Source organism: Phaenicophaeus curvirostris, chromosome 7 (genome assembly GCF_032191515.1).
Source record: "Phaenicophaeus curvirostris isolate KB17595 chromosome 7, BPBGC_Pcur_1.0, whole genome shotgun sequence".
In the NCBI taxonomy this organism is placed as follows: Eukaryota; Metazoa; Chordata; class Aves; order Cuculiformes; family Cuculidae; genus Phaenicophaeus; species Phaenicophaeus curvirostris.
In genome coordinates, this window is record NC_091398.1 from 16,139,752 (window position 1) to 16,158,070 (window position 18,319).

At 40.5% G+C, this 18,319-nt stretch overlaps 1 protein-coding gene across 1 annotated transcript in view; it reads right to left on the reverse strand.

Moving 5' to 3' along the window:
* Window positions 1–2,301: 2,301 nt before the first annotated feature.
* The window catches only part of ITPRID2 (ITPR interacting domain containing 2), a 44,329-nt gene continuing 28,311 nt past the window's right edge, over window positions 2,302–18,319 (reverse strand). The window contains exons 11-18 of the mRNA XM_069861004.1: window positions 16,675–17,904; window positions 14,149–14,229; window positions 13,640–13,767; window positions 12,466–12,616; window positions 11,279–11,344; window positions 10,174–10,587; window positions 3,919–4,037; window positions 2,302–3,539 (exon numbers count right to left, since the gene is read on the reverse strand). Of these exons, the coding sequence (XP_069717105.1) occupies window positions 3,933–4,037; window positions 10,174–10,587; window positions 11,279–11,344; window positions 12,466–12,616; window positions 13,640–13,767; window positions 14,149–14,229; window positions 16,675–17,904 (2,175 nt within the window). The 3' untranslated portion in view covers window positions 2,302–3,539; window positions 3,919–3,932. The remainder of the gene's footprint in view (window positions 3,540–3,918; window positions 4,038–10,173; window positions 10,588–11,278; window positions 11,345–12,465; window positions 12,617–13,639; window positions 13,768–14,148; window positions 14,230–16,674; window positions 17,905–18,319) is intronic.

The window sequence follows — 18,319 nt, forward strand, 5'->3', positions numbered from 1 at the left end:
TTTCAAGTATAAGCTGTTTGCTCAGCAGTACACAAAATCCAAAGGCAGTTCAAATGCTGCCCCCCAGGATTCAGCAAAGCAAGACTGGTGAGCATCAGTGGTTGGACAGTATCATCAAGGCTTTAAATTCTTACCTTACAAGAGATGGCAATCAGAGCAAACCAGTCCTTAGAAAATGCACAATCTTGGGCATCACTTGTCTTCTGAAAGCAGGCTGCCAAGGGCTTGCACACCACAGAGTTTTGGAGAAAGCAGAAGAAACACGGCAGCCTTCCCTGTATGAAGGTCACAGTCAGCAAAAGTGCCTGAAAGAGCTTCAAGAGCCTGACTGTTCCTTCAGCACAAGCAGGGCCACTGCCACTTTGAGTCCTTGCTCCAAAGTGTTGCAGAAACTTCCAGCAAGAGGAGCCTTTCCTCCTGCGTACTCACCCCCAGCCACATAGCCGATCATCTCAAAGAACACGGTGCCACAGGCGAGCGGCAGCAGCATCTCACAGGCATCACAGCACAAACCCAAGTGGTGCAAGGGGCTGCTCCCACCTTTGCAGCTACTGCCTCCAGCTGCCAAGCGTTCAGACGTCTCCACATTTCAGCAGAGGTCATTTTTGTAGCTTATTGCTATAACAATGCTTCTACTCACCTTAAAAGATAAATCTCCAAGTCCCTGTTCCCCAAACCTCTGCCTGCTATGGGCTGTGCCATAAGCACATGTTGCTCCACACCAGGCTAAAGACAAGTCTGTAAGTACTTTGCTACTAACAGGGATGTAGCTGTCCCGTACCTACAGTAAACAGCCAGCTCTTAGGGTTTCCAAAATACAGCCCTTGGCTTTATATTCCTGCAGCTAACTGGCAGCCAGGAAGACCACTATCACAGTGCAGTTCAGAAAAGCATCCAAAATATCTCTGGCACTACTGTGGGCTTTATTCACAGCAAATTTGACTGACCAATATTTATCAGCCACTAATAAAGCTGTTTTAATTTGCAAAAAATTCACACCAAATTGCAGGCTAGCAGAAAACAACCCCACTAATTTGTAAGGAAAGTAGTAGGTTGAGTCATTAAACAAAAGAAAAATTGTCTAAACTCAAAAAATCATTACAGCTGAATTGACATTGCTAAAGAACAAGCCATCCAGGTGAGGCGTGTATCCAATAATAATGACAGCTGTTCCTAGGGCACATGCAGGATTGTCAGTAGAGGCTGACACCAGTTCAACTCAATTTGTATGACAGCAGTGCACTACGATTTTTTTTTTTTTTTCAACGGGAGTTTATAGACATTCCTATGTCTACATAAATGTCACTCAAAAAATATTAGCCCATAATGAGGATTATGGAAAAATTGGTGCTTGTATATTCATTAGTTTTAATACAGTTTTTAGAAATGTCATTTTGAAATGTCTTTATTTTAAACTCTGCTAGAACCTCACCTATCTGCCTTCCATCAGTTGGATCAAAGATTGTTTTTAATTTCTCAGGATATATTAAACATTAGACTGTGTGTTGCTGAGATCAAAGGTTCTTACAAGTTATGAGTGGAAGTGCCTCAGACACTCCATGATATTACCTACAAGTGACTTTTCTCGCTGGAGCGTCAAGGAGCCAGGCTGTTTCACCCGCAAAGGACACAGCTGGCAGCCACTGCTCAGTGGCTGCTGGCTCATGAACTGCCTTCTTCCATTGCTCCGTGAAAGCAACAGTTGCTGCCTTGCTTGAAATGCCACATTGAGTAGTAGATAGGCATACGAGCTGTTAATGGTCAAGTGTGCTGATTAATCTGGCTAGAGGATTAGGGGAAGCACCTGCTCTTGCAATTATCTCAGCATGTTTTGGGGCTGGCTGGTTACTCTCTGGTGGCATGTTGGAACAGAACTACATACTCATACAATTGCAAATGGAAGAAGAAACCTAGGGCAGTTTACCAGCTTACACAGATTATCATGCATAAGTGATGTCAAAGTTTGTTTTGACTTTTAAACATGTATGATGAAGTTTTCAACAAAGCTCTGGCTCTAGTCACCAGGATGAACTCTGAGAAGGGGTCACAACCACCCAAATTCCTGGAGTCACAACAGCAGCCAATAACTTTAAGAGTTTGGTTTTAAGTGCCAACATTTCTCTCAAATTTCTCTCTCACATTTCCTAAGCATATACAGTCCCCTGAACATCTGAAAGCTTTTGGAAACCCAGGCCCTGAACTTTTCTGCTTTCTCCAGTCTGTATACTATTTGCTCAAATCTATGTAACTTATTTTGCTAAAGAGTAAATCATGCAAATGAAAAAACACTGACACAGAGTATAGGCAAAATAAATATTTTATTGGTTTAATATACACTTTTAAGAAATCAGCCCTTGTGTTTCCTCCTAACAAAATTTAAAATCTTATAAACTTTTTCATATAATATTGTTATATTTGCAACTATTTTTGATTAAAGACCACCTTGACATAGTGTAAAGAGTTTTAGTAGATGGAAACAGCAAAGGAGCAAAGAGATTCCAAGCACAAGAACATGGGATATTAAATACCCACAAAAAGTCTATTTGACCACATAAAACCTCCAATGACTTCCAATTTGCTCCACTGGAACAAACACATGTTTACCAGGCTAACTGAAAAACTACTTAGTGAGGGATGGAGAAGGAAAAGAGATTTTTTCCATCTCTCTCCATAACACAAGCAAGGTCATTCATCCATTCCAAGTTGCACATCCTAATTGCTTTCAGAAGATCAGTACTTTTATTGCGTTTTGGTTAATATGAAACAGAAGAGAACTTCTCTTGGTATGACTGAGAGCAGTCAACACAAGACAGAAAACAGTGCTTAAAATAAGGCACTTCTCTATAGAGTGATGAGCAAACAGTAAGGAAGCAAATAAAATCAGTTAAAAATGGTCTTCTACACAAAGACAAGGCTTTCAGTGTCAGAACTTTAAGTAGTTTTAAGTCACCTTATGCCATTCTACCACTCTGCTAATAGTAACCGCCCCAAGAATTAACAGCAATTTTTACAAGAGGATCATTTCCTTCTTTTGAAGTGGATCTAAGTAACAGCAGTGGAAACCATTATTGGTTGTTTCAAGCTCTTAAAGTGGATCAGTTATTGCACAATAAATACCTCATAGAGGTCAGTGTTTTGGGGGCATTTTTGGGGTTGTTTTTTTTTTTTTTTTAAAAGTTAGTCTGAATGCATATGTGTTATTTATAAATTGTTTAAGTCTGGAAATCTTCAAGTTTCATGTTGCATCATAAGACAAAGAAACTAGCTACATAAAATTTACAACAGGGACATACAAATAAATACAAAACCTTTCAGAGAGCCACAGTTTTGTTGATGCTTTAAGGAAAGTAATGAACTAGTTAAAGTGTCTAAGTCTTTACAGATGAACTCCAGGAAAGGTACACATCATAGAACCAAGCGTCGAGTACAGTAGCCTATCTCAGCAGCTTTAATATCTCCTGAAGCAAAAATAACTTGATACTTTCGCCAGTGTATGCTGCCCAAAGCAGAATCTCATAGCATTTCGGACTACGTCCAACCTTACAGAAAAGAAAAAGCAAGACAAATATCTAAATTAGATTTTCAGAAGTCTACTTGTTATGCTTAAGTATGCGTTTTGATAATATTCTTATCTAAGGCAGGCAAACTACAGAAATCTTCTCACATGATGCATTCACACGCAGTCATTACAGTTCAATTAACACTGCATGAAAGCTGGCAGTAGAATAAGCCAAACTATAAACCAGCTGATTTTCTGAAGCTATCCGCGATTATCAGTATCCTCTGTATTTTATCAACTTCAATTTTGATCACTTATGTTTTAAGGGGAAAATATAAACAAAGCAAGGCTTATGTTAACAATGATACTTCATTTGACAAAATAATAAAAAGAGGTTGTGGCAGTTTGCCAAAGATTACCTGTAGTACCAGTTTCATGGCTGTGTATCTTGTTTTGCAGATCTGCTTTGGGGTGATACAGCTGCTAACAGTCCACTTACTATTTCTCGTCTTATTTCACCAACAATAGACTCCTTGATCTGAAAGGGATGAGCCGAAGTTTTAAGGTCAGTAAGTTACATAACAAATGGCTAAACTAAATGGTATTGCAGATATGTTTGACATTATCAACCTATGAAAACGTATACCACCAAAACCATCAACTTTCAAAACCTACAAATACAAAAACATAGGAGGGTTTCTTTTGGAAAAATAACCATCAAGTAATTTTAAGGTTCTTGTACATCACCTAAATGCAAACCAAAATAGTATCATTTTTCCAGATGGTAAATAGATCCATAGTTTACACTTAGGATAACTGGGTTTACATTAAGAAAAAGTACATTTCAACTATGCAAAGTTCTAAAAATAGCATTTCAAGATATACACACCAAAACTACCAAACTATGTATTGCTTTTTCACATTAGTCACCACCTCTTGAAAAGGAAGGCAGGACTGATCTGCCTCACAAATGGATTGCACAGTAGAAAAGGTCCAAGTCTATGAACGTGATCTGCTATTTTCATCAAAATCAAAAGTAGATCAATCCCAGTTATATAGTTTCAGTAGCAAAGACAAACAGAAAACTTCAACAGTTGCTTATATCATCAGTTGGCCACTGGGATATGATTTATGCTAGCAAAGATTATTCTTCACGGGATTGGGACAAACTGTTTACCCATTAAGTTTTATGTAAAACAAATAGGAGTTACACTACTAGCAGGCGCCCGAGCATGGCTCAGGCCAAAACAAAGTAAAAGCAGAGCACTGATGGCTACAGCGAAGGAAACAAAGGATAAAAGGAGGCAAACCAGTTCTACAAGAGCATATTATGCTGGAAAGAAGCATGGCTTAACATGGGCTGCTTGCAAGTCTGAGAAATCTTTGGCCCCAGCTAATTTTTTGGATGGTCTTTGGGAAAGTCTAACAACTCAGAAGCAGTTCCGAGGACAGGGGAGGTTGACGATGGTTAGAGTACAGGGTTCAAAAGCCACAGCCTGGCTGCTGAGGTCACTCACAGAAGCACTCATCAGCCCAGTTGGGCAATACAGCTTTCTTTTTCTTATGAAAAGGGCAAATAATTTCCCGGCATGAATAACTAGTCTCAGACTAAAGAGAATACCATTCACAGTGTCATTTCAAAGTAGCTTTTAAGCACATGAATGCAGGATTCTGTGCCAGAAAAAAAAAAGCACAAGTTTTGAATCCCAGGTTTGCCAGTAACAAATCCCTTCATGTTCTGATGGCCCACTGATACCACAGGAATAACATTTACACAAACCCGTCCTTCCCAACAGCCTTGCCATGTTTGTGTAGGCCTCTCATCATCTCAATGAACATCTTGCAATTATTCTTGTAAGTCTACCCTTTTCCTGGTGTGTCAATAGGATAAAGCAACAATATCAGAAGGGCTGAAGCAGCATTAGCAACAAGCTATTTACCTCTTATTCTCACTATCATGCAACTCAATCCTATATCATTAGTGGCAAAGTTCCTAGTTTCATTACTACTTTGCATCAAGCAGAAATTCAGAGCTTCTAATATTATTGGGAAACAGGTTTTGAGCTGGGTTGTTTGCTTATTAACAAAAGAAAAGCCAGTGTGTAACACAACTTAGCTTACTAAGGGCTGTGAGTCCTGAGGATGTGTATGCCAAGGCATGCACAGACATACAAAGCTTTAGGACTGCAGTCAGTGAGGTAAGGGCTTGAAGATTTAGAAATGCCGGCACAGTGAATCAGCACCCTGGCTCTCTGGCAGGACACTGTCATAAGAGAGACCCACGCTGCTCTCTCAGCTTTTCTTCTCCAGGATCACGCAGGGCGGGCCTGCGAGTATGCTACAAAACAGTCATTCTGTGCCCTTCTCTTGCCGGATGGGCAAAAATAAACATCACTTTCCAAACTGATAAAAGCTTCCCAAATTAGCAAGCAAATGGTCAAGTATGACAGACAGTCATGCAGTGAGGTGGAGACTGGAAGGGAAGCAGGTCTTGTTCTATTCTCAGCTCTTCCAACAACTTCTGCCTTGACGTTGGTGGATCATTTGAGCCCTCTGCCTCTCACCTTCCCACCCAGATGACAACAGAGCCACCTTCCACTGTTCCTTTTTGCTGTCACTGCTTCCTCCCTCCTTTCCAGACTCATCAAGGTCATTCCATGGCAAGTGTGCATCAATTCCTGCAGTGACTCAGTCCCATGCATGTGTCATGACGACTGTCAGTGTTTGCCTTCTTAGTTACAAATTATTTAGGGCAAGGTGCACCTTCCATTTACTCAGCAAAGGGGACAGCCTGCTGCCAAGGCTTCCTCCACATAGGAGACAGAAGTAGTCAATGAATGCTCCACCAGTATTTTTAGCAACTGCATGAAAAACTGATCATTTGAAAGGGGACAGAATCCACTCATTTATGGTACATTTACTACATTGATAGAACACTAATATTCAATATTGTATTAATAACACAGTACTGCATTCATAGACAGCTTTACTACACTAAACCAGTGGTTTTTCTCCCTGTGAAAGAATTACCACTACTGTAATATTATGCTGTTGCTAAATAATGGCCTGATTGAGAGTCAAATGTGCCACAGTGGCAGTTCTGGAGATAGGTCTTCTTCACCAAATGATGGGAAATAGGAATGAGACTTTTCACAGTCCTCATACTTCGGATATGAAGCACACTTTCTAAAATTAAAAGCATTATTTTCTACTCTATTTTAATTATTTTCTACTTTATTTTCTTCTTGTGCCAGTCTTCATGGCAGCAGCTGGTGAGTTTTTATGCTCAAGATAGTAAGAAAAAGAACCCAACATCTGCACAAAAGAAGTATGAACAACCAACAGACAGTTTTCATTGATCCTGACCTAACATGGACTTTAATCAAAAATGGAAAAGGGAATATTCTCTATCAATCCATTTTTGTATCCCATAAAGACCCATTACAGCCTCTTAAAACAAATGTTAACAGGAAAATCATACATTTCTTTAGAGTATAACTTCCTTAAATGTCATTTACAACAGAGAACTGTTTGCAAACCAAATCTGATTCTGCTTGAGCAGAAAACTTTTTAAACTACCCCATCTTTTAAACTGCAGAAGAGCAGAGGAGGCCCAGTGCCACTCCTTGTGACACTGTGACCTACGAGTCAAGCAATAAGTGCTTCTACGTGATACTACAGTGGAGGTCAGGCCGTATTTTCATCAAAACAAGAGGGCCACTGTTTGGAGTTTTAACATTTCACATTGTTGAACGCTTTTCTGTGGGAGTTATCGCATTAACGATAAAAGTTAACACCATGGGAGTTTTTTTAATGCCAGCAAATAGTTACAGGTCAAAGTTCACATCCATTACAACCCACCCAGGCATATTCTGAAACACTGTGACTTTTTTCTCTTCAACATGAGGTCACAATGCTACAGAGAACAGGAAGAATAAGCAAGGATTCAACATTTGTTGAGCGCATATGTCAGGAATGCATCCTACTAGATTTCCTTCTTATGACAACGAAACTGCAAGTCCTTCATTAACAACAGGGCTACTTAAAGAAAACATGTTTCAATTTATGCTCTGTTTTAACTCTTATGGAATACATAAGATTTTCCTGACCCATACTTATTAGCATACCCTGGCTCTGCAAAAACTACCAGGTGCTTTGAGCCAACACATGTTCATTCTGACCTGCAAAACTCATGCTGTGAACATGGGCTGATTAGAAAGAGGCTGCCAATGAAGTTGAACTGAGGGACAATCTCTCTGTGTGCTCAAACATTTACAGAGTGAGTCAAGCACTGTTATTTGCTGACTGCTCATCTTTGAATAGTAGCCTCTCAGTTCAGTGCAGATTCTTCCAGCATTACAATGTCCTCAGTACAACCCAAAGAACATCTCTACGCAGAGTACACATCTTTATTTGCTATTAATTAATGAAGTTAAAGAGGAACTTACACACAGGCTAACCTCAGAGAAAATATTGACTGAAATAATTCTGTACTTTGACTCCAGCTCCCTTTGTTGTTTCTGCTGCTTTTACAGTACATTTGAATTACAGCTCTTGCCTTCCTCTTTGTTTCTCCTTTAGCAATCATCTACCACAACACCAATCCTCTGACGTGTGAATTTTTACAGAAGGGCTGGGCATGATACAAATGCAATATCTTGGCTTCACTTCAGAATTGGCAGCGAAGTGCAAGGTCTGATAAACATCTCACGTGCAAGTCTTCTCTGAAGATTAGACAAGGAACACCTTTAAAAGGGATGAAAGGGGAAAAACACGGACCAGAAAGAGAGAATTTGCAAGGTCTGGGAGTATTTTCTGACATCTCCAAAACAAGGCCTTTCCCAAGTCACCTTCCAACTTTACTCCAGCTACTTACTTTAGAGAATATCGCAGCAGGAGGGTGGCAGGGGAGGGAAGACATTTAAAAATTGAATGCTTGCCACCTGGCCTCATTAATCTCTTTGCTTGCAAAGTAGACACGTAAAGCTCCAATGTATGAACGAGTGATGACCCAAAGGTGTTTGATTCCTAATGATGAGCACAGTAACGATGGGGTTGTTGGTCTCGCTGTACTTTACCAAGAGCTGACTGTGGCACCCTTCTTTACACAGAATAATGCCACTTCCTATAACCCATCCCACTGACTACTGGGGCTATTTGATAGGTCAAAGCATTGTTGGGCTACTTATTGAAAGCAGATCTCCATTTCACTTCACTACCAAACTGCACCCTTATTTAAAACACCAGAAGCTGATTCACTGTTAATGCTTATGGCCCTGCATTATTCCGTGCACTTTTGGCTCTGTTTAATTATAGTTACCCAAAGCTAAATGAAGTAAACATCTTCATATGCTTCATCATCTTCTATCAAAAGTTTGTAGCAGTGCTCTATTGCTTCACAGATCTCACAGTGCAAGTGTAAAATGACTATGCACATCAAAGCCCCAAGTGAGTTGGTCAAGAAAACACCTCTGCTTTGCAGAGATAGATACAGCAGTGTCTTGTGGTTATACAATGAGTAAAAGATACCTTATGGTCCAGTATGCTCTGCCTCTTTTTGCACTGAAAGAAGAGAAGTGAAGGCGTGGCAGAAGATCTCTCTGCAATTACAGCTCATACGTTATCATCAGATGAGTGTCCTGCCTCTCATCTGCTTTAAAAGCAAAGCTAAGGCAAAACTGGTTCCAGCTATTCACAGCCTCAAAGCAAGCAGACCTGGATGGTACCACAGTGTTATAGCCCAGCCTGTTGTACATTCCTGAGCATGATGCCTCTCCTGGCTTTTTGAGGGATTTATGGCAGAGCCATATCAAAGATTCAAGGGATAAGCTAAGGGTTAAGGGACAGTGATCCTCAGCTAAGTTGTCATTCTCCTGTGAAGAAGCAGGAATAAAACCCACGCGTTCTCAATCCACCTCTGTCGTGTACTCAGAGCAGAGAGCTCATTCCACTTTCTCGTGGTCACTGCTTTTGAGAACAACAAGGTTTGTTTTGTTTCCTTTTCCCGTTTATAGTACGTGCCATAAGGCTTTCTGTCATGCCACTAACAAAATACACAGCTTTAGTTGCATTTTTTTAAGCTAGCCCACAGGAAAAATAACCAAGCAGCCTTCACTTTCACTGATTGCCAATAAAACTTGTCCAACAACATCAGCCTTAAAGTCTGCAGTAACTTCTCATCTGACCTCAGCTTGCTTCACTTAACACTCCTACAGTCCTTAGTGGCTTGGGATAGAGGGACTAGGTAAGCATTTTTAACATTTACTACAGAGGTGCTTCAGAAACAGTATTTCACCAATTAAATTAACTCCAACTTGGCATTTTAGCAAGCAAATATGACAGAAATTTCACTTGATTATTTGAAATACTGCTGCTTAACCAGGCAGCAGACGTGGCAAATTCTCTCTCACCCAGACTTATAGTAGCAACTAGCTATTAATTTACGTGCTAACCACTACCACTGAAAAAATGTCTACTGGTCTGTACAAGAATACAACTGTGGCTTAAACATCTAGTGACAACCTCCAAGTCTTTAGAAATAAGATAATAACAATATGAAGCCTTGGCTTGAGAGGGAAAAGAAACTCCAAGTGGCCAAGAGTTATAGATGCCCTGTCTTTAGGTTTCAGCAGACACTGTTCAAACATTTTAGATCTCAGACCCTCCATTCTCACCTCCCGTATGACTTGCTGCAGCTCCTCCTGCTCCACAGTTTTGTGGATTTCATCAACTGATGGCAGTAGAGAGACTTTTTCAGGTTTGTGCTCCACCTCTGGTTTGGAGTCCACAAGCTCCTCAGAGATTTCCACCTGCTGTCCACCACCTGCTCTCACTGGGGGAGCTGGTGTTAAGGCAACAGAGGCTCGGTATAACTTCCTGCCTTGACCCTTAGATTTTCCTGTTAGTTCAGAGGTTCCAACGCCAGCTTTTCTACCTGCATGACCAGAGCATACTGAAGAGGAATCCGAGTTTCCATGGGAGAATACAGACTCTGTACCCTCTGGTAGGAGAGTTTCCAGTCCAAGGTCTCCCAGTCCTAAACCCAGTTCAGACTTCAGAAATGACTGCTCTCGAATAAGTTCAGAGACCTAAGGATTCAGAAAAGAAACATTACCGAATAAGCATATAAAAGCCACATACAGAAACAACTATGCTTTCTTGTTATTTATTCAATCACTTACTCATTCCCTCCACAGCTATAAAATAAATATATGCTTTGCCTTTATGATAGCAACAAAGAGGATCGTAAAAAGGAATGGGCTTTTTTGAAAGCCAACATAAACATGAATTGTGGCAGTTCCCCAAGCCACTGACTTTTGCAATACAGATGCACCCTGCCAGAGCCATTGACAGAGGCACATATAAAGGCTTGATTTTGGTTTTCTTTGCTGAAACAATTTAGTTTGTTCTTTTATTTTTGCAGTCTTTGAACCACTTCTCTTCAGTAGTTCAGGAGCTTACACAAGACTCCTAGCATAAAACACACAGGAAAAATAACAAATAATTTTCCCTACAAAATTCAGCACACAGTCATTATATCAACTAAATGCAAACAATGCCCCACTTCTACATAGTCTTCTTAAGAACAAAGCTTCACAGCAGCTTACATCTACGATCAAATTAGCTTAAAGGACAAAGCAGTTGATCTCAACAGAACTACTCAAGTGAGTGAAGTATTTCCAAGATTATGTGTCAAATGAATGGCCTGCAACCTTTTTTAAGAAGTTCCTTCCTGTTTCTTTTACTTAGTAAAACACACAGCACACAACAATTACTTACTGGTTCAATGACATTCAAGGGAGAAGGGCAGGATAGATTGTCAGCACTTCTGCTTCCATACATACCCTGAAAAATTAAGTCAAGTTCATGCATCTAGCATTTTTTTAGCACTGTCAGAAGCTAATATATAAACATGCTATGTCTCGGACAACTTTCTGTAAAAGCAGAAACTTGGAAACAGGAAGCAAAGCTGGCTGAAGAAAGTTTATTTCAGTCATTTTTAAAGCTGGCCCTCTTCTATAAAAAGATTTACAAATAAAAAGATATTTATATGGCTTAAAGAATGCAGTTTGGCTTGGGATCACAGTAATACCATATTTTCCTGTTCTTGGGTTTCAATTTTTTTCCCAGTGACAAAATACTGAAGAGGAAGATGTGGCCTGTGCCTGTGATGATTCTAAAGAAGAGCACTGGCTAAGAAAGAGGAATGAAACACAGGAAGAACATATGATACTTTTCAGCTGTGCTTCTTTTGTTCCACTGATGACAGAGCTGCAGCAGAAAAAAAGAGGAACAGCTGCCTGGTCAGTGAAAAAGAAGAGAAAGTATATTGCCACGTCACCAATAAACATACGCAAGTGTCTTTATCTCCCCTCTTGCACTTCTGAGGAGTGCCTGGGGGAGCAGATCTCCCACTGTTAGGTGTGGAGCCACAACTGAGGGAACTACAAAAGGCAATGGAGAAGAAAACTGAAGATAACTTGATTTGCCTGGTTGTTTGTTCCACGGATTGGTAGACCTGGAGGAGAAGACACCCCATTTCTTGGGAGAGAGACACTGTGCCTTTTTCATCTCCCTGCCCTTGCTTCACAAGACAAAAAAACAGTATAGGGAAATTCCAGAAAGAACATCCCCATTGCCAAGCGTTTCAGAAATAAGCACTGCCTACCAAACCCGTGAGATTTCAGGGTCATGAAGAGGAAAAAGAAGCACTGACAGATGTGGTCTGAAATCTCAGATCTAAAACCCCAGAAGCTACGTGTTGGTACGTATTAACACCACGAAAGCTCCTCCATTCACACCCTTTTTCCCCAAAATGAAACACTGACTGAAGAAATAAAATATGACCACTGATAATACACACAGCACCATTAAATGCCCCAGATATCATTCCATTGAAAATCTTTTAACTGTTATGAGCTATTAGCATTACCCCAAGGAAACAACGTTGCAGAAGTAATACTTACTACATGTGTCTGAGGTCTGTAAGGTGAAGACATATGCAGACTTCTCAGCTGGTCTTCCAAAGCAAGCAGACGTTCTTCTAACTGCATCTCTAACTCCTGTAGCTCCATACGGACTGACTTTCTCAAACTCTGTAGCTGATCAGCTTCATATCTATACCAGGTCCATCACAAAAAGAACAATAGCATTCACTGCACTCAGCTGCATGTCACAAAGGGGGACTGAGGAGGTCAGTCCCATTAGTAAAGGGCTCCATGGAAAGGAATTCTGAGTGGAATACAAAAAATTCCTCTTTCATGGAAAAAATAACCGAACTCCTAGATGGAAAAGAAGTCTTTCCCCATTTATAGAAAGTATTGACCATTTAATGGGTAAAAACTAATCAGCATGGTGTATCACAGAACGTTCTCCAAAATTTTTAGCTTTAAGTGCTTAAATATATGCAAGTAGAAGAAATCAGATAAATGTATAAACGCTGATCAAATACAATTTAAAACCAGTAACAACAACAACAACAAAAAAATCACAGAGCACTGCAAAAATCACATATTACTTCTCCTGCATGGTTCCAGATTCCTAAGCAGTCACAGCTACATTTTTGGCCAGGATGACACTGTCTAAGAAGGCTACCTGATTTCAAACATGTTCACTTTTAAAATGATTAGTCAAGAGCTGATTCAACTAAAGTAATTATATAAGTGATTTTGACAATTGTTCCAGATTGGCTGCAGCTGCATCTTACAGGGAGCACCAACACAGAACCAAAACATGAATGCCATTTGTAGCCTACTTGAGTAGCCACTGTAAGCTAGGAAGTGGGGAATCAAAGCAGAAAATCATTAAGATTTTTTTTCCCCCAATATCCTATCTTCTACTTGATATAATAAAAAGAGTTCTTAAAATCCACAGCTGTAAAATCACTTTGGAGAAGGATGAAGAAAAATATCACTAATTAATAAGAAATGGAGATTAGAAGAAACAAAGAGGAAAAAAAAAAAATCCACAATGAAGAAGCGTAAAGAAGAGAGCAGACAAAAACTCAGCTCCATCCCTGTTCAAGTTGAAACAAATAGATTTTTTTTTTTCTCTGATTTCAGGGGCAGTAATGCATTTCCTGAACTATTTCCAGAATATTTTTTCTCTCTCTTTTTTTCTTTTAGAAAAGATTTTTTTTACCTTTCCTCTTCTGTCATGTGCTGATAAACTGTCGTCTGTTGACGTAACATAGTCAATTCCAAATCCATCATCTGGGTTCTGAATAAGTTTAGATTTCGCCTTACTACTTGTAGCTCCTGGAAAGTATTCTTTAAAAAAATAATATATATATACATATATATAGCAGATAACGCATTACATGGAAAAAATAAAATAAATAAAATTAAAGTAAGTCTGGATCCTATAACCACATCTGCTCAGATGTGACCTTTCAGCCAAGCAGAACCTCAGCAACTTCATTACACTTAGAGGCTGCATGTGGTGAACTCATAATAATTCAAGAACACATTTTCAGATTTATCATACAAGCAAAGTATTGTATTCCTTTTTAATACTATTTACAGGATGGAGTAATTTGTTATCTCTTGAGAGCAAAGATGGGGAACTGTCCACAGTTAGCACAATCTGACGTATTTAGGAAGTTTCTTTGTATTCTGACTAAGAACTACTGTGTGAACAATGTCACTTACCTCATAGAGAGGTAGAATGGATGATCTCTGAGTAGTATAACCGGTGGCAGCTGAAAGATCCTGACCTCTCATCACCGGGTTCTAGGGAAGAAACAAAGAAATTGCAATGTGAATGTCAGCAATTCCCTTACTGAACTCATCTTCTAAACTGCACAAAAGCAGCTGCTGTTAAAACACAACCTCGCTGGCATTGCAATTTCTGCTATCTATGTAAACATTGTACGAGGAAAAGAAAACCTTAGAAAATGGCAACGCCAGCTCTTAAAACCGAAGCACGTGCACCGAAGCTCCATAATGCAAATGTGCTGCAGGTGAAAAAACAAATTAATGCTGTCTGACACAGTAAGCAGGAATAAAAGCTAAGTTTCAGCCACCAAGCATTTTATGCCTTAAAACTCACTAATCTCAATTGTCCTAGCTAATATTAAAAGGAACAACTTGGAAATAAGAACTATGCAAATTAGTGTCCCATTTTCAAATAACAATTAAAGTCACAGTTGTTGGCTTTTGCTCTGTTCTTAGCTTGGGGGCTTTTTTGTCAATTTCAGTTTTAAATCTCACTATATTGTCCCCATCCAAAGACTCCTGCTGGCTAACAGAAAGGAGCACTGAAAAATTTCTATTTGCAAGTTGCATCAACGCATGGAGCAACCAGATAAAATTCAGGGGCTCTTACATGCAGAGACATGGCACAACAAAGAACAGTGGAAACAGCAAAAATATTCACCTTTCAAACATAAAAAACCAGCCTGTCCAGTATAATTTTGAAAGAATTCAAATGACTGTTGACACACCATAAAACATCTGAAGCACGTCCAGTCATCCAGAGGAGTTTTGCTCAAGCATGACTGTATCAAGGATATATTTTTTTTCTTCTCCCAGTTTTATGTGTTCTATTAGAAATTTATCTACTCCTCTTTATTTCTTCCTAAAACCAGAATCATATATTTGAAACATCTAGACTTCCTCTTTACCAGCTGAGAATGCTGTGTGCCAAACTTGATCCTGGCTGTAGGAAAAAGTACCAGCAGGGAACTGCGTACTGAAACCCAACGTGTTTTCATACAAACCACTGTAATGGGAAGGACTAAGCCCCCAAAATGTAACTAATCTAGACGAATGACACTGGAAGTAGAACAAGTGGGTTAGAAGATATGATTATCCCCTCTGATACCAATTTCAGGGTTTTTCTATTGAACCAGCAGCGTGAATATGAGTTGTAGATGTAATACAGAGATGACGTCTTCAGCAGGCTTAGTAAGCATAATATAGGGGATAAATGTGCTGTAGCACACTGTAACCTTCTCTATATACACGCTGCAATTGGTTCCCAAAAGGAAATTTTACAAAGAAGGTTAAATACTGCAAACACTTACTCCCAGACATAACGTCCGTTGCCTTGAGCAGTGGTGAACCTAAAACATAGTTGATCACAGCTTTCCACTGCAGAGCTGTGTCCCAGTACCTAAGCTCACTCTCAGAAGCAAGGCCATCTTAAATATATCCAAAATCAGGCTGGACTAGCCTCCAACTTTTGAGAAGTGGCAAAATAAAACAAAACAACAGCAGTCTGAAAAGCCCACCACAGCCTACAATCTGCAACATGGTGCAGGAAGGCACATGTTTGTTCTTGGCTAAACCCCATAGAAATTGTTGAAGCTCTACAACTGAATATCATTCATGTATTCACACAGAAACAAGTAGGGTCTGCTCTGCCCATGCAGCCTCCTGAAGCAGTTTGCAGGCTCTCAAGCTGGATCACCACCTAAGAAAATAGCCATACAGGGATGGCAAGGGATGGACAGCTGCCAATCAGGAGGAGAAGAGTGAGAGGAGCGGCAGAAACTAGTTTAAAAAAAAAAAAACTTCCATTTTAAAGCATTTCTTCTCTAAGCGATGAGATGGACAGCATTTCACACATTGTGAAGTGGTTCTTAATAAAAGATGGATGACTTCAGGATCACGTTGACTAGCTCCAGAGCTGAACATGCAAAAGGTTGGCATGAAAGAGCACAGAAATGTATATGGAACAGGTATCATTGCTGATTATGTGTAGTGAAGCCATAGGACTAGCAATGAAAAAATGTTATTTCTACCAGTTGGATGGGAAGTATGTTAAACACAACAGAGAGGGTAAAGCAGAGTCAATAAGTATTTTCAAATCTAAAGCTAATGGCTATCACCTTAAAATAACAGCTGATAAAGTGTAAACTGTTCCTCCTTCCCACTCAAGGATAGCCATAAAAGTAAAAAAAAAATTCAAAAAACCAAAACAAATCAAACCAAAAAAAACAAATTCAATCCGGGTCAACTGCAACAAGAAAAAATTAAATGCAAGAATAGTGGAGCATGGAAACATGATCATTTAAACAGAAGCTCCTAAAAAGAATAGCAAATCAAACTTGTGCAAAATGTCGTTTTTTCCTGATCTGCTGCACTATACAAAGGTATGTTCAGATTAATGTTTTTTTTTTCATAAGGATGAAATAAGAAACCCCCTCGTCCAGGGGGAAGTCTTCCTCTTACCTGTGAGAGGTTCTGCAGAGAGTTTCTGATGTCATGTAGGACTCTGCGCAGCTGCATTTCCATGGTGGAGGGGGCATTTATGGGATGAGGTCGATGTGGAAATCCAGCATGCCTTGGAGAGAAGGGACAGATGAAGGGAGAAAGCAAGGCACTGCAGGAAGACCCAGAGATGCTTGGGACGCTGTGTGTGCTCAGTGTCCTCATGTGCTCACAGAGGGGTCTATCCTGCCACTCAGCAGGAAGGGAATGGAGGGAGCATGTTGACTGAGACATGTGGGCCTGTGTGTGTAGTGGGCAGCTGTGTATCCTGGTGGGACTGGGCTCCCCAGACAGCCTGTTGGACCCAGTCTGGGGCACTTCTTTTTTGGAGGATGAAGGCGCAATGAACAGTGTGGATTTGCATACCGGCTGGCTGGCAGCTGCCTCACCCTCACTTTTGTCATCCTCTGATGCCTCTTTCTTGTCTTTCTCCACATGTGTGTATTTGTAGGTGAAAGAAGGAGGACTGCACAGAGTTTCTTTTCCTGGCGTTAACTGAACGTTCACAGAGGATACCACTTTCACTGGATTCAGCAGTGCAGTTGGGAGAGACTGAGAACGCCTTAGAGGATAGCCTGATTCAGCAAACCAGAGTCTCTGCTTCCTCAGGAGATCTTTTGTCTTAAGCAGAGTGCGCCCAGCCCTGGAATCAGATGTGCTGACAATCCTCATCTCGGCTCTTTGCAAGGCAACCTGAACCTTGTCCACAGATGATGGGGAGGAGCCACCACCTTCCAGAGACTCCACTGACTTGAGGATATGATGTGTGTGATACTGAGGAAACTCCAACACACTGCCTTCCTCCAGCTGCTCCAATTCTTTTTGTTCACTGGAAATGTCTTCCTCTTTAGAGCTGAGCTCTCCTTGAACTGTCTCTGATACGTGAGATAACTTGCTTTCTCCTCCTTGATATTTTTCAGTTTCATAGTCAGTACTTTTCCTGTCTTCGTTCCTTCTGTTCTCAGAAGGTGCCCCTACCTTACGTCTCTCTACTTGAGAGATGATGTCCTCTTCATCATCGTCTTCATCCTCCTCCTCCTCCTCATCATCATCATCTTCCTCCTCAAACTTATTGAAATAGGGCAGTTCCTTGGCTATTGGTGACTTCTGTTCCTCACTATGCGACGTTACTGTTGTCTCACTGTCACAGCTGTCAGCACTGCTTCCCATGCCTTGCAAAGACTCCTGAACCTAGGTAAGATACAAGCCAGCAAAGGGGTGAATATTTAACAACTTAAGGAACCTGAACGTATATAAGACTATGGGACCTGATGAGATGCATCCCAAAGTCCTGAGGGAAATGTCTTACGAGGCTGCCAAGCCACTCTCCGTAACATTTGAAAAGTCATGGCAATCAGAAGTTCTTGGTGACTAAAAGAACGGTACTGTTGTCCCTATTTTTAAAAAGGGTAAAAAAGATGACCCTGGGAACTACTGACCCGTCAGCCTCAACTCTGTGCCTGGGAAGATCATGGAAGAGATCCTCCTAGAAGCCATGCTAAAGCACATGGAGGGCATGGAGGCAATTAGTGGCCGTCAGCATGGCTTCACCGGGGTGAGTCCTGTCTGACCAATCTAGTGGCTTTCTGTGACGGGGTAACCACAG